Source organism: Citrus clementina, unplaced genomic scaffold (genome assembly GCF_000493195.1).
Source record: "Citrus clementina cultivar Clemenules unplaced genomic scaffold, Citrus_clementina_v1.0 scaffold_7, whole genome shotgun sequence".
Taxonomy (NCBI): domain Eukaryota; kingdom Viridiplantae; phylum Streptophyta; class Magnoliopsida; order Sapindales; family Rutaceae; genus Citrus; species Citrus x clementina.
Genome location: NW_006262075.1, coordinates 13,658,195 through 13,672,931, shown reverse-complemented (window position 1 = coordinate 13,672,931; position 14,737 = coordinate 13,658,195). Strand labels below are relative to the sequence as shown.

Below are 14,737 nucleotides of genomic sequence, written 5' to 3'. Positions count from 1 at the left end.
AATTTAATGTTTGGATCAAGAGCTATAGAAGCAATCTGACTATTTGTCAACCCAACTCTAGTAAGAAGATTATAAGCATATTTAGCTTGTGAAAGATGGTAACCAAATGAATCAGAGAGTACCTCAAGACTAAGGAAGAAACTAAAATGTCCAAGATCTTTTATCTCAAAGTGACGCCAAAAAAAAGCTTTAAGACATGTAATACATGTAAGATCTTCTCTAATAATTATCATATCATCAACATAGAATAATAAGAGAATACATCCCTTGTTGGTGTTGCGGAAAAAAAATGCAGAGTCATAAGAATTGGCATTAAAAATAAATTGCTAGATTGTGGTACTAAACTTCTCAAACCACATTCTGAGTGCCTGTTTAAAGGATGAAAGTAACCAAGAGGAGGTTTCATATAGACTTCTTCAGAGAGATCACCATTAAGAAAAACGTTCTTTACATCCATCTGAAATAATTCCTAACGACAAACAACAATAACAACCAATAAGCTTCTCACAGATGTAAAGTGTGTAACAAGTGCAAAAGTATTATCATAATCAATGCCATACTCTTGGGTATACCCTTTTGTGACAAGTTTTGTATTGTTCCATAGAACCATCAAACTTGGTTTTGATTTTGTATGCCCATTTACATCTAGTTGCAGTTTTTTGGGGCGATGGATAAATTAAGTCTCAAGTATGCGACTTTTCAGGAGCCTATAATTCTTTTGCTGTAGCTTGCCACCAAATAGGATTAGAGTTGGCTTTGGAATACAATTGTGGTTCATAAAAGGAAATGGTGGTAGAGAAGCATTTGTAATTTCTAACCTTACGAGATAACTCTCTTACCTGAGTGGAACAACGAAGAGGTGGAGAATGAATAGATTCAGAGGAGTTGGAGTTAGTTAATAAGGATCCATCAGGCAAGGTAGGTAACTCAGGGGAAGGCGTAACATCCTTTACAGCGCATGTTTGTAGGTTTGAAGATATTCCTGTATCACAATTATCAGGAAACAAATCAACAGTCGTATCTGTAAAGAAGTTAGTGTATAATGTAGGGATATTATGAAAAGATGACATAGATGAAAACATTTTATGTTCCCAAAAGACCGTATGTTTAGAGATATGAAGTATATTGGAGATGGGATCCCAACGTCAATGGCCTTTATGTTCAATGCCATATCTTAAAAACAACATACGTAAGCATGAGGCTTTAATTTTGTACATATATAGGATTAGAGAAGAATAAAACAAGTACAACAAAAAGTTTTAAGCTGATGATAATAAGGTAATATCTCATATAATCTTTGATATAGGGATTGATTATTCATAACTAAAGAGGGGGTGTGATTAATATTGTACACAACAGTGAGAGCAGCTTCTCCTCCAAAGACGTTCAGAGCAAGAAGTAGAGATTAAAAGGGAGTGAACTATTTCTAAAATATATCTATGTTTACGTTCATCTCACCCCTTTTGTTAGGAAGTACCTAGACAAGAACGATGACATATAGCACTATGTTTATATAGAAAGTCTAGAAATTCGCTATCCTTGTATTCCATGGCATTATCTATACAAAAAACTTTAATCAACCAAGAAAATTAAGTTTTAAATCATTTGTGCAAAGTCATTATAAATTCTAGTAAACTCGAATCTATTTTTCATAAGAAATAGTCATGTAAAACGAGAACGATCATCAATAAAAATCATGAAGTGTCTAGATCTACCGCAATGACATATGATGATGATCTCTAAATATTAGAATGTATTAAATCAAAAGGAGCATGAGAAATAGAATCGCAATTTATTTTGCTAACTGATAAGATAAACAATCAACTTATTCATTGGTAACAGTACCTAATTGCCTATTAGATATTGAAGACTGCAAGCAATTAAATGACAGATGACCTAAACGTGAATGCCATCTGTTTGCAGAAGACACTTTTGAGGTGGATGCGGCAAACTGGTGTTTGTGAGAGATAAAATAGGATGTGAGATTAACAAGCTCAAACTAGCGCCCCACTTTATGACCTATCCCAAGTGCTTGTCCGCCTTTGGATCCTGCATCGATCAACCGGATGGAGTGAATATAACATTAAGACCAAGTACACATAGTTGATCAACAAATAATAAATTTAAGGTCAATTTTGAAATAAAAAAAGTATTTGATAAAGATAAATTCGAAATAGAGACATGGTCTATATAATTTATTGTTATTAAGGATTCATTAATATTGTGTATAACAGGTGAATTGGAGATAGTAAATTTAAAAGTAAATATAGCACGGTCAAGAGTCGTATCATTACAACATGCAGAATCAAAGTACCAAGATGTGTTACTTAATGAAATAGATAGAGCATGAATAGAAGTGTTATCGAATTTCTGAAGAAGACATTGGAGAAGGGATTTAAATCACTAATAGTAATAGAGGTAGAAAGATGAGACAACTTAATATTTGCTTAAGTGGATGAACTATCATTAGCAGTTGTAGACTTGTAGTAGAGAGTGGACTACTCTTAGAGGGGCATCCTTAAGAGTAAATGTTTGCCTTTATTAGGACAATATTTTTTATAATGGCCTGCCCCAATTTTGTAATAGGATCTACAACGCCACGTTCAACAATCAAGTAAAATGTGACCAGGTTCACGATACTACTTGTCTATTTTCTTTGAGCTATGACTTAGTACAGATTGATGAGTTACCAAAGCAATATCCATGGGAGGAGACCATAAGCTAGCTTGGTGAGTTTCTTCTCAGATAAGTTGACCAATAGTGTGATCAAGACTTGACAATGGAGTCTGATGAAGCAAGGCTGCTCGAGTGGACTCAAAATTATTATTTAATGTCATGAGAAATTATGTTAATTGTTGACAATTCCGGTAGTTTGAGAATATTTTGCATTTGGAGGATCACTCCATTCAAGTTCAGAAAGCGCCAGTTGATCCTAAAGGAATTGCATTCAAGAGTTAAAGTCAACAATTGATTGACCAGATTTTTGTCTAAGTTGGGTGGAGTCTGTGACAACTGAGCTAATGTGAAAGATATGTGGTAGTATAACGGTAAGCAAGAAAGTCCCAAAGCGATTTGGCTATGTCAAACTAACTAAACTGCATAACCATGTATTTATTTGATGGTTTTTGCTATCCCCCTCAAGATGATCAGCAAATTTTTCAGCAACCTCTTCTTTTTTTTTGGCTGGTTGAACAATGGTTCCGGTAATATAGCGCCACACTGCAACCTTTAAGAAAACTGCGCATTGCTTGTGCCCAAGGAATATAATTATGTCCATTGAGTATAACATGAATAGGATGTGAAACATCAGATTTTCTCATCCTAATTCCAAGCAATAAAGAAGATAATAAATAAATTCGAAACGGCCAACCGAAACCAAGGCAGTAGCCAAACCAATGCTACAATGCAAGTCTCAAAGCACGAAAGCAAGAAGAAAAAAAAAAGTCAAGAAAACACCTGAAATCAGCCAACCAAAAGACTTTTGAATCATGGCCGAAGACAAGACGAAGAGCGATGGTGGCCGAATGTGGTTGCACAAATCACAACGGCTAAATTTGGACCAAAAGAGACAAGACAAGGAAATTATAGCTAAATTACCTTTAGCTTTGATACTATGAAAGTGAATACGAAATATTAATATCATGTATCCTTCATATTATTTGCACAAACAATGAGCCTAATTATAGGCTTTACATGAAGCTAAACTAAGAAACTGAATAAATAAAAATATGGCATAAAATATGGGATTTACATAGTCATAATCTTAAGAAATAATGGAGACTGATTGGATGAGTGATTCTTGCTTAACATATCTTATTTAACATTTATTATTCATTTATTTATCGTAAAATATATTTCAATTATATAAATATTATATTGATAATATTTGGATCCTAATATTTGAGTTTCAACTTAAATCTAATGTTATGTGTCACTTATTTATTGAATGATGTATTTCATAACTAATAAAATTACTTAATCATTATCCAATAAATAAATGTGACATCAGTTGAAATTTAAATTAGACTTACAACGTGGGATACTATGCCCATACTTAGCATTGCTCATATTATATTTATATTTATGCTATCATATTGCACTATTTTATTAGTGCTTTCATTGTTTATTATATTAATTAAAAATAATATTTACAGTAAGAAATTTAAACAAATTAAATTAGTCATAAATATGGAAAATCACAAAATTTAATATAATTATTGAAAACAGTTTTCATTAAAAGATTTTCTCACTCTCTTTCATTATCATCAAATTTCGAACAACCAAATAAATGTATTTTTACTTTTTTATTTATAAATATTGTTTTGAAAACAAGCTACGAAACTGATCTTTAAATTAACCAAAATTAATCATTCATAAAAAAATAAATTTGTCCTACATTAAATAATATCTGCAAGTCCAAATGCCAAATAGCAATTAAATATTCGAAAAAAGAAAAAAAGAAATTTTAGTAAAAGTGCGTCAATTATATCTCCAAGATGGCAACATATTTTGTAGCAATATATTGTGTCATCATCTTTACATTCCAATCGTCAACAAACAAACCAAAATATTGGCATAAGTTGGAATTATTGCCTCAGCACCAGCCAATTCTTGCTGATCCACTTCGTTGCAGGTAAATTTTTAAATTTTGTAAAACTTGTGGGAGACGTTGGTTTCTAAGTGTTCGTGTGATTATTTTTAATTCCTAAAAAATGAAGCTGAATTGTTTGATTTTCAATAAATCTACTGGTGCATGATTAATTTACTGAAGCGTGAAGGTTTTGATATGGGTTTTGTTTATTTTCGCCTTTGATGGCCGCAAAAGATCAAAATTTTAATGTGGGATTTGGGTTCTTTTCGTTTTGGTGAAATTAATGAATTTTAAATTAGGCACTTGTTTGGTTTTATATGTGATTTATGAAATTGAAATTGTTTTTAAATTCATGTATTTATGAACTGTTATATGCAGATTAAAGTTAATAGTTACCTTGTTGCATATGAAACTTGATTCAGTCTGTGCTTTAAGGCTATCCACTTAGTTCTTTTATTTATCATGAATTGATTGTTGCTTTTTGAATAGCAACATACATTCTATCCTATGGATTAAAAAGAGATTGGAGGTGTTTAAATGCTGGAGTGGTAATTCTCTAATTTCAGAATACAAATGATTGTCTGCATTTCTAAAACATGAACTTAACTAATTGAAAAAAAAATTGTTATAATGAGATAGCCTGCCGACTATTTTGTTGTCTGGTTTCAGGAAATTAGATTGCGGTGAGGCAAGAAGAAATATCTAGTCGAGATGGATACGTTACCAGACCATTTGGTTTGGGAGATTTTGGGCAGGATTAAGAAAACTGTGGACAGGAACTCGGCTTCATTGGCATGTAAACGTTTTTATGAAGTGGATAATGAACAGAGGCTTTCTCTTCGGGTGGGCTGTGGATTAGACCCTGTGAATGAAGCATTGACTTCCCTCTGCAACAGATTTGGCAACTTAACCAAAGTAGAAATATCTTATGCTGGTTGGATGTCTAGGTTGGGTAAACAATTGGATGATCAGGGGCTTTTGATTCTTTCTAACAGCTGTCCTTATCTGACTGATCTCACCTTAAACTACTGCACTTTTATCACTGATGTGGGTCTTTGTTACTTGGCTTCTTGCTTAAATCTTTCAACATTGAAGTTGAAATTCACCACGAGAATCACCGGTTGTGGAATATTATCTGTTGTTGTTGGTTGCAAGAATCTCACAGTTCTTCACCTTATCCGATGTCTTAATGTTAATAGCGTTGAATGGCTAGAATATCTTGGCAAGCTTGAAAGGCTTGAGGATCTCTTGATTAAGAATTGTAGGGCAATTGGGGAAGGTGATTTGATAAAGCTAGGACCTTGTTGGCGGAAGCTTAAACGGCTGCAATTTGAAGTGGATGTTAATTACAGATATATGAAGGTTTATGATAGGTTGGCTGTAGATAGGTGGCAAAGGCAGCGTGTCCCATGTGAAAACATGGTGGAGCTTAGCTTGAAAAATTGTATTATTAGCCCAGGAAGAGGACTTGCTTGTGTGTTGGGGAAATGCAGGAACTTGGAGAAGATTCATTTGGACATGTGCGTTGGAGTAAGGGATTCTGACATCATAAACATGGCCCAAACATCAAGTAAGCTTCGGTCCATTTCTCTCCGAGTGCCTTCAGATTTTTCACTGCCAATTTTGATGAGCAACCCATTGAGATTGACTGATGAGAGTCTAAAAGCCTTGGCAGACAACTGTAGGATGCTTGAATCTGTCAGGATATCGTTTTCTGATGGAGAGTTTCCTTCAATTTCTTCATTTACTTTGGATGGAATCCTCACTTTGATTCAAAAATGCCCTGTTCGGGAACTTTCTCTTGACTATGTATATTCCTTCAATGATGTTGGGATGGAAGCACTGTGCTCAGCACATTATCTTGAAATCTTGGAGCTCGCTAGATGCCAAGAAATTAGTGATGAGGGGCTGCAGCTTGCGTGTCAGTTCCCTCATTTGAGCATATTACGGCTAAGAAAGTGTTTAGGGGTTACAGATGATGGATTAAAGCCACTTGTAGGTTCACTCAAATTAGACTTGTTGGCTGTGGAGGATTGCCCTCAAGTCTCTGAAAGGGGTGTTCAAGGAGCTGCCAGATCTGTTTCTTTCCGGCAAGACTTGTCGTGGATGTATTGAATGGGCTGAATGTGGTTTTGTTGCCCAGTGCTGTTTATTTTTGTGCTGTGTTTATTCTGTTAATTTCACTTTTGATATCATGATTAGTCCAAAATGATTTGGCATATGTTGCTCGTAGTAGCTTGGTATATGATCTGCAATTTGATACCATTGTGCTTGTGATACAATTTCATTGTAATTGAAATACAATCTATTTGAAATAAAAGTATCTTTTTGATTTATCAATCAAATTGAATCTTATATTTTAGCTCAAGAAGTGTGAGAACCTGCAAAATGAAACGCATTTATCAACTTGTCTAGCTTAGTGAACTGAAAGCTGCCAGGCTACCAGAGTGCTGATGTATTTCTAGTTTCCTTAAGCTACTGTCGTTTAAAGAACTGAAATTAATGAAAAACTGAAATCACGTTAGCCCAAAGCAATTGTCACGCCAAGCACTGTAATCAATGAAAGACTGAAATTAAATTAGCTCAAGCAATTGTCATACTAATTACGAGTCATGAATCATATTCAATGAATTGAGATACCTTTACAGCCTTTAGTTGTGATTAGTAACTGGGAGATTATGTGAGTGATCATGTGTCAAGTAATTGGGTTTCATTTAAATTTTCAATAATCATACATTGAAATCGTTGAATGCATTTAGAATTAGGGATATTGTTAGAGTGCAATTTATGCACTAGTTTTGCATTATTTACTTCCCTTAATATCAATGTTTTGCACTTAATAATAGTGATTTACTTGTGTTTTACTTTTGTAGGTGCAATTCTATTGATTGATGATAAAATTGAGCTATAAGATGATGTTTAAGGATGATTGTTCTCTTGGAGAAATTATGAGCGTCAGAAGAACTTTGTTGATAAGGCGTGGGCGCGTGCTGTCAACTGCGGACCTGCAGTTTTAGTTTAACGTGTTTTGTATTTTTGGTTATTTTTGTAATTACGAATTTAATATTTCAGATATTAGGATTTTATTTTAAATAGAATTCTAAAAGAGAAGAGAGAGAGAGTATTTAAAGGAGGAATCTATTGTGAAAAAGGAGGATTGAGGGATTGGAGAAAAAGAAACCCTAGATCTAATTTTTCTCTTCTCTCTATGAGGAACTAAACCCATTTTTCTGGTAGTCGAATCAAGCTGAGTTAATTCCTTCAACCAGAACTTTCTCCAATTTGAATTACAACTTTAATTTGCATTCTTATTATTTTAATTTGATTTTTATTATTGTCAACAAAACCCCCATTTTATGTTTTGCATTTTAAAAGGATTTAAATAATTACCGATCTCTGTGGACACGACCCTGCTCAATCACTATACACAATTTATTTAGAGTAGGAATTTATTTTTGTTGGCTTCGACACCCATCAAATTTTGGCGCCGTTGCCGGGGATTGATGTCATTTATTTAATCCTTTTTACGTTTTACTTGGTGTATGGTTCGTTCTTCTCGTACAGGTACACTTTCGTTTGATCCTGAAATTGAGAAGACAGCTCGCCAGCTGAGACAGCAGACGAAGCGAGCTAAGCAACGATCCTCGTCGCCTTTGCTTTCTGAAACAGATACGGTGCCTGATTTAGTTGAATCATCTAGCGATTCAGAAGAACAAGTGATGGATAGACCTGCACCTGTAGAAAGAACTCTTAGAGAGTTAGCTGAACCAGACTTGAATCAACAACCACTCTGCATTCAATATGTAGACTTGGAGGTAAATTTTGAATTAAAGTCTGGTCTTATTCATTTATTACCCAAGTTTCATGGTTTTGCAGGTGAAGATCCTCATAAACATCTTAAGGAGTTTCATGTTGTGTGTTCAAGTATGAGACCACAAGGTGTGACTGAAGAGCAGATTAAGCTGCGTGCTTTTCCGTTCTCTGTAGATGGGCTAGCTAAAGATTGGTTGTACTACTTGCCTCCTGGATCAATTACAACGTGGAATGGTTTGAAGAAGCAGTTCCTTGAGAAGTACTTTCCGGCTTCAAGAGCTGCCAACATCAGAAAAGATATTTGTGGGATCAGACAACTTCCTGGGGAGACTTTATATGAGTATTGAGAGCGATTCAAACAATTGTGTGCCAGCTGTCCTCAGCATCAAATTTCTGATCAACTTCTTATTCAATATTTTTACGAAGGACTGTCATTGATGGATAGGAGTATGATAGATGCTGCTAGTGGAGGCGTGTTGGTGAACAAGACCCCTACTCAAGCAAGGGAGTTGATATCAAATATGGCTGCCAATGCACAACAATTTAGCAGCAGGCAAGAGCTCACTTCAAGGAAGGTGAATGAGGTAAATATTTCTTCTGTTGAACAACGTTTAGATAAACTTACTTCTCTTGTGGAAAAGTTTGTTGTAGGTAATGTGCAGCAGGTGAAGACTTGTGGTATATGTTACAATATGGGTCATTCAACTGATATGTGTCCTACACTTCAAGAAGAACCCATTGAACAAGCCAATGCAGTTGGAGGATTTCCAGGCATGCCTCAGAGGAGGTATGATCCTTATGCACAAACATACAATCTGGGATGGAAGGATCATCCCAACTTCAGCTATGGAGTTAGGCCGTCAGGATTCCCACAACAGTATCCACCAAGATATCCAGCACCTCCACAGTCAAACTCCAAGTCAGGTATATCTCTTGAAGAAATTGTTAAATCACTTGCGACTAACACTCAACAATTTCAGCAGGCAACTACAGCAAGCATTCAGAACTTGGAGAACCAAATGAGTCAATTGGCGACTACAGTGAGCCGTCTGGAGTCTCAAGTATTAGGGAGATTGCCTTCACAATCTGAGGTGAATCCAAAGCAAAACGTTAGTGCTGTCATCCTTAGAAGTGGGAAAGAGTTGCAAGAGCCTAGTAAGAAAGTGACAAAGCATGTAGAAGATGAGCTTGAGAAGAATGAATTGATGCCTCAATCTCAAGATACGGAACCCACCAGAGCGAAACCCCTACCTATTGTGATACCTCCTCCTTTTCCAAGCCGGTTTGCAAAATCCAAGAAGGAGGAACAAGAGAAAGACATCCTTGAGACATTTCGCAAGGTTGAGGTAAATATTCCTTTATTAGATGCTATAAAACAAATACCTCGATATGCTAAAGTCCTTAAGGAACTGTGCACCTCTAAGAGAAAATTAAGAGGAGATGAAAAAGTTCACATGGGGGAGAATGTTTCAGCAGTTCTTCAAAAGAAACTACCTCCTAAGTGCAAGGATCCAGATATGTTTACTATCCCTTGTAAAATTGGTAGTGTTAAAATTGAAAAGGCTTTGTTAGATCTAGGAGCTTCTATTAATGTCATGCCTCGTTCCATTTATTCATCCTTGAATGTTGGTCCATTAAAAGAAACTGGCGTAATAATTCAACTAGCTGATAGGTCTAATGCATATCCTGATGGGGTATTAGAAGATGTCTTAGTACAAGTTAATGAGTTGGTTTTTCCTGCTGATTTTTATGTACTTGATATGGAAGATGATAACTCCTCTAATTCTGTCCCAATTTTGCTAGGAAGACCTTTTCTTAAGACTGCTAGGACTAAAATGGATGTACATAAAGGAACTCTCACTATGGAGTTTGATGGAGAGGTTATAGAATTCAATATGAATGATGCCATGAAATATCCTAGTGAGGAACATTCAGTATTTTCTGTGGATGTTATTAACCCTATAGTGCAGGAAATTTTTTACAAGAAAAAGACGAAGACATTTCATGATAGAATGATTTTTAGAAACGAGTTCTCTGTTGGTCAAAAAGTTCTTCTTTTTCATTCTAAACTTAAACTTTTTCCGGGTAAATTACGTTCTTGCTGGGTTGGACCTTTTATTGTTACTAATGTTTTTCCTCATGGTGCGGTTGAGATTCGGAGTCCGACCTCTGACAAAGTTTTTAAGGTTAATGGTCATCGCTTAAAACCTTTTTATGAAGGTTTTTCGGTGAATATTGTGGAGGATGTGGCTCTCGAGAGTCCCAATTATGGAGATTGATGCATAAATGTGTCTAGCCAAAGACATAAAACAAAGGCGCTTTTTTGGGAGGCAACCCAAATGATTTGTTTGTTTTGGTTTTTGTTATATCTTCTTTTAATTTTGATTCAAAAAAAAAAAAATTTTGCTTATTTTGGTCAGAAGAAAATTTTTGATAAGGCGTGCCCACGTCTTAGCTAATAAGTACTTCTGTAATTTTTAAAGTAACATAGTTTTAAGGCGTGCCCACGTACTTAATAGAAAAGTACTTCTGAAATTTAATGTGTTTGCTTATTTTGGTCAGAAGAAAATTTTTTATAAGGCGTGCCCACGTACTTATTAGAAAAGTACTTCTGAAATTTTTAGTGTCTCAAAGTGATTCATCACTAAAAAAAAAAAAAAAAAAAAAATTATTTATTTATTTTTTTTTTCGTTCCTTTCTTTCTTTCTTTTTATTTATTTATTTATTTAAAAAAAAAACCAAAAATCGAAAATCACTGTTCACTATTCACTGTTCACAAAATCCCTAATTTTCCAGAACTTGTTTTCTTCTCCAGCCGCTTGCAGCACACCAACAGCACCAGCGTCAGCCCAGCTCTCGCGCACAACACAGCCCACGCAGCGCGCAGATCCAGCAGCCCCAGCGCGCGCGTGCAACACAATCAGTGCCATCCCGCGTCCATCAAGCAAGCTCCAGCCGAGCAGCAATCGCAACGCAACCAGCCTACGACCTGCATTCCAGGCCCGTGAATCGAAATCCGTGACAAGATGGAGCAGAATTTGGCCGCATACTTCAAGAGTGTGGGATTTATCCCACCATTCCCGCCAAGCCCATAGACGTTATGAGGATCAAAGCTCACAATTCAGGGAAGTTTTTGCCCTTAATCTTTTATCCTTACGCTTTAATTTTTATGTGAGCTTTGATTATCTTACATTGGGGACAATGTCAGTTCTTGGTGTGGGGGAGGGATTTTTGCATTATTGATGTCTGGAATTATTGTTTTCACTCTACTCATCCTTAAATGATTTTGGAGTTAGTATGCTTCATATATTATTAATTTTCTTTTCCTCTCTCTCTCACTACTCTTTTCCCATCTATCTCAAATTATTTACATCTATTTTTATTCTATCATACTCTTTCATCACTCACATTTTATCTTTCACTTTTCATATTACTACATACATCTTTCTCACTTCTTATCATTTTTACCTTTTCTTTTATATATCACTCATACCTTCTTCTCATTCTACACCACTATTGATGGTTGATTCATTTGAAGAGTGTACATGATTTGATGGCAAATTTACCAACTTTGTGAGGATTTGAGCCTATGAGCAACCACTTTGCTCTAATTATTTTTGTTATGTGAATCACTGCCTTCCCTTTGACTGAAACCCTTAGCCACAAGCCTGGCCTTGTACCTCTCTACCTGACCTCTGGCATCTCTCTTGGTTTTGAAAACTCATTTGCAACCAATTGGCCTGCATCCATCTGGTAACTCAACTAAATCCCAAAACCCATTATGATACATAGATGCCATTGTTGAGTATTAGAAAATGCATATTTATAAAGGAGAAAACCGTTATTTTACATTTTAAGTCTTACTAACAACCCTTACTTTTATATATTTAACCTTCTTGTGATTTAATTACATGTGTTTTATTTTAATTAAGTATTTTATGTATTTTAGGGGCATTATAGTCATTTCACAATAAAGGAGAGATCAGACGGCAAAACGGACATCACTTTTGAACTCAGGACGGTCGAAAACCTTAGGAGGAGCATAAAAGGAAAAATGACACTATTCACATGTACGGTACTATTCACGTGTACGGTACTGTATACGTTACTGTTCACGACACTGTTCACATAGACGGATGATGACGTGGCATTGACCGATGATGTGGCATTGACTGATGAGGTGTCACGATCCTGTTGGACTAAAATTCTTATGTACTGTTGATGGTGACGTGGCAGCATATCAGTGGACGAAAAATCTCGCGTACGGTGCATGCATCACACAGGATTATTTTCAACCAAACCGCGTTACTGTTCATCCGGGTCAAACCGCGTTACTGTTCAAAGTCGGGTCAAACCGTGTTACTGTTCATCCGCGTGGTCAAACCGTGGACTGTTGACTGATGACGTGGCGCAATCCTGAGCGTCCAAACTATTTTTAATCCGATGGCCATGATTTACTCCATGTATCTATAAAAAGGGGGCCTCCCCCCCCTAATTTGATATCTCTGAATCCATTTTTGGGATCCATTTTCTGTAATTCCTTCTCCATCTTGTATTTTCTTCGTATTTTAATAAATTTCCATTTTGCCCCTAGTTCAATTATGAGTGGCTAATTTTCTTTCAAGCTTGGGTTGAAGGTGAAGTCTCAACATGTGTCATGGGCTTAATTTGGTAAATTTATTTTCTCTTCCCCTCTAATTTTTGTGGATGTTTTGACTTCTCGTCGACAAATAATAATAGTCTTGTCTAGATACCGCCTTGGTTACACCGGCTCTCTAGTATAAGGTTATTATTATTTGGCACGATAAGCCCTTAGCACCATATTGATTAGAGCGTGGTTCATGAGGTGTGGATTCCCCCCTCATGATTTAATTGGCATTAATACGGATTATTTAGCCCATGATGCATGTTGATACGGATCCAGATACCCAAGTACGTCATTTCAATAGAATTCTCTTCAATTCATTCTCGCCATTTCAATTCCAGTTTTAGAATTTATTCTCGCCATTTTAATTTAAGTTTTAGCATATTCCAAATCATTTCCACCATAAATCCAATCACCCATTTACAAAATTAATTCTACACAATTAAAATCCACCTCCTCGTGGGATCGACACTCGTCACCATAGATCTATACTACAATAGATTCGTGCGCTTGCGAGTACATTAAAATTTGCACAACAAGTTTTTGGCGCCGTTGCCGGGGAGGTAAGTAATTTTAATTCATAGAATTAATTTTTGTGAATAATTTCTTTTATTTGTTTTCTTGTATTTTTTTTTTATTATTAAAAAAAAAAAGTGAATCTACATTTAAAGGTTAGTATTTCTTTTCTTTTTCTCTTCTTTAAAATTTTGTAATTTAATTTTCCATTTATTTTTCTTTGTAATTTTTTTTGTTTATCTTATTAATTTAATTTTTAGTTAATTTCTTTCACGTATTTATTTTTGTGTATTTTTATAGAAAGGTTGTAATAGCGCAATAAGGTTAGTATCGTAATTTCTCCCTCTTCTTTATTTTTATTTGTTTTGTTCCCATCTTTATTTTTGTTTTGTTTGCATCTTTATTTTTATTTTATTTATTTTGCATGCATGGTCGTAGGTCATTATTACCTAATCTTGAACCTATAGACCTTGAATTAGAAAAAACACTTCGCACACACAAACACGTTAAAAATAAAATGGATTTACAAGCACCACAGGAGAGGCCATTTAAGGACTATTTTAGTCCCTTAGCTAATTTGAGCACGTCATGCATAAGATACCCAAATGTAGCTGCTAGGAGTTTTGAATTAAAACCTAGTGTGTTAAATTGTCTCCCTACATTTTATGGCCTAGAAAATGAGGATCCATATAATCATTTGAATGATTTTCATGCCATTTGTCAAACATTCAAATATGAGAATTTTTCAGATGATGATGTTAAACTTAGACTATTCCCATTTTCTTTAAAAGATAGAGCTCGTTCATGGCTTAATACATTGCCTGCTAATAGCATTGCATCATGGGAACAAATGGTTACAAAATTTTTAAATAAATATTTCCCAGTGCATAAAACCAATGCTATTCGCAGGGAAATCTCGGAGTTTACCCAGAAAGATGACGAGCAATTTTTCGAAACATGGGAGCGATTCAATGGGCTACTCTTGAAGTGTCCACATCATGGGTACGAGAAATGGCACCAATGCCAATACTTTTTGGAGGGATTATTGCCGAATGTGCAAGAATGGCTAATGGCAACGAGTGGAGGAGAGCTAATGTCAAAAAGTGCATCAGAGATTTGGGAATTCTTAGCGACAAGCAGATAATTCCCAACAACGGAGTCGATCACTCAGG

At 35.4% G+C, this 14,737-nt stretch overlaps 2 protein-coding genes and 1 non-coding gene across 3 annotated transcripts; 2 read left to right on the top strand and 1 right to left on the bottom strand.

Annotated features, from left to right (window-relative positions):
• Window positions 1-4,494: 4,494 nt before the first annotated feature.
• LOC18036050 (F-box/LRR-repeat protein 14) lies at window positions 4,495-6,872 on the top strand. The gene is made up of 2 exons (XM_006427463.2): window positions 4,495-4,633; window positions 5,261-6,872. The coding sequence occupies exon 2, from the start codon at window positions 5,303-5,305 to the stop codon at window positions 6,704-6,706; it is 1,404 nt and encodes a 467-aa protein (XP_006427526.1). The 5' UTR covers window positions 4,495-4,633; window positions 5,261-5,302; the 3' UTR covers window positions 6,707-6,872.
• A 1,645-nt stretch (window positions 6,873-8,517) lies between these two features.
• On the top strand, window positions 8,518-10,683 carry LOC112096956. Its single transcript, XM_024181199.1, has 6 exons — window positions 8,518-8,744; window positions 8,850-8,988; window positions 9,070-9,328; window positions 9,446-9,686; window positions 10,233-10,489; window positions 10,625-10,683. The coding sequence occupies exons 1-6, from the start codon at window positions 8,518-8,520 to the stop codon at window positions 10,681-10,683; spliced, it is 1,182 nt and encodes a 393-aa protein (XP_024036967.1).
• Window positions 10,684-14,466: 3,783 nt separating this feature from the next.
• Window positions 14,467-14,570, bottom strand: LOC112097102. The gene has a single exon (XR_002904759.1). It is a non-coding gene; the product is annotated as a small nucleolar RNA R71 (small nucleolar RNA).
• Window positions 14,571-14,737: the final 167 nt, after the last annotated feature.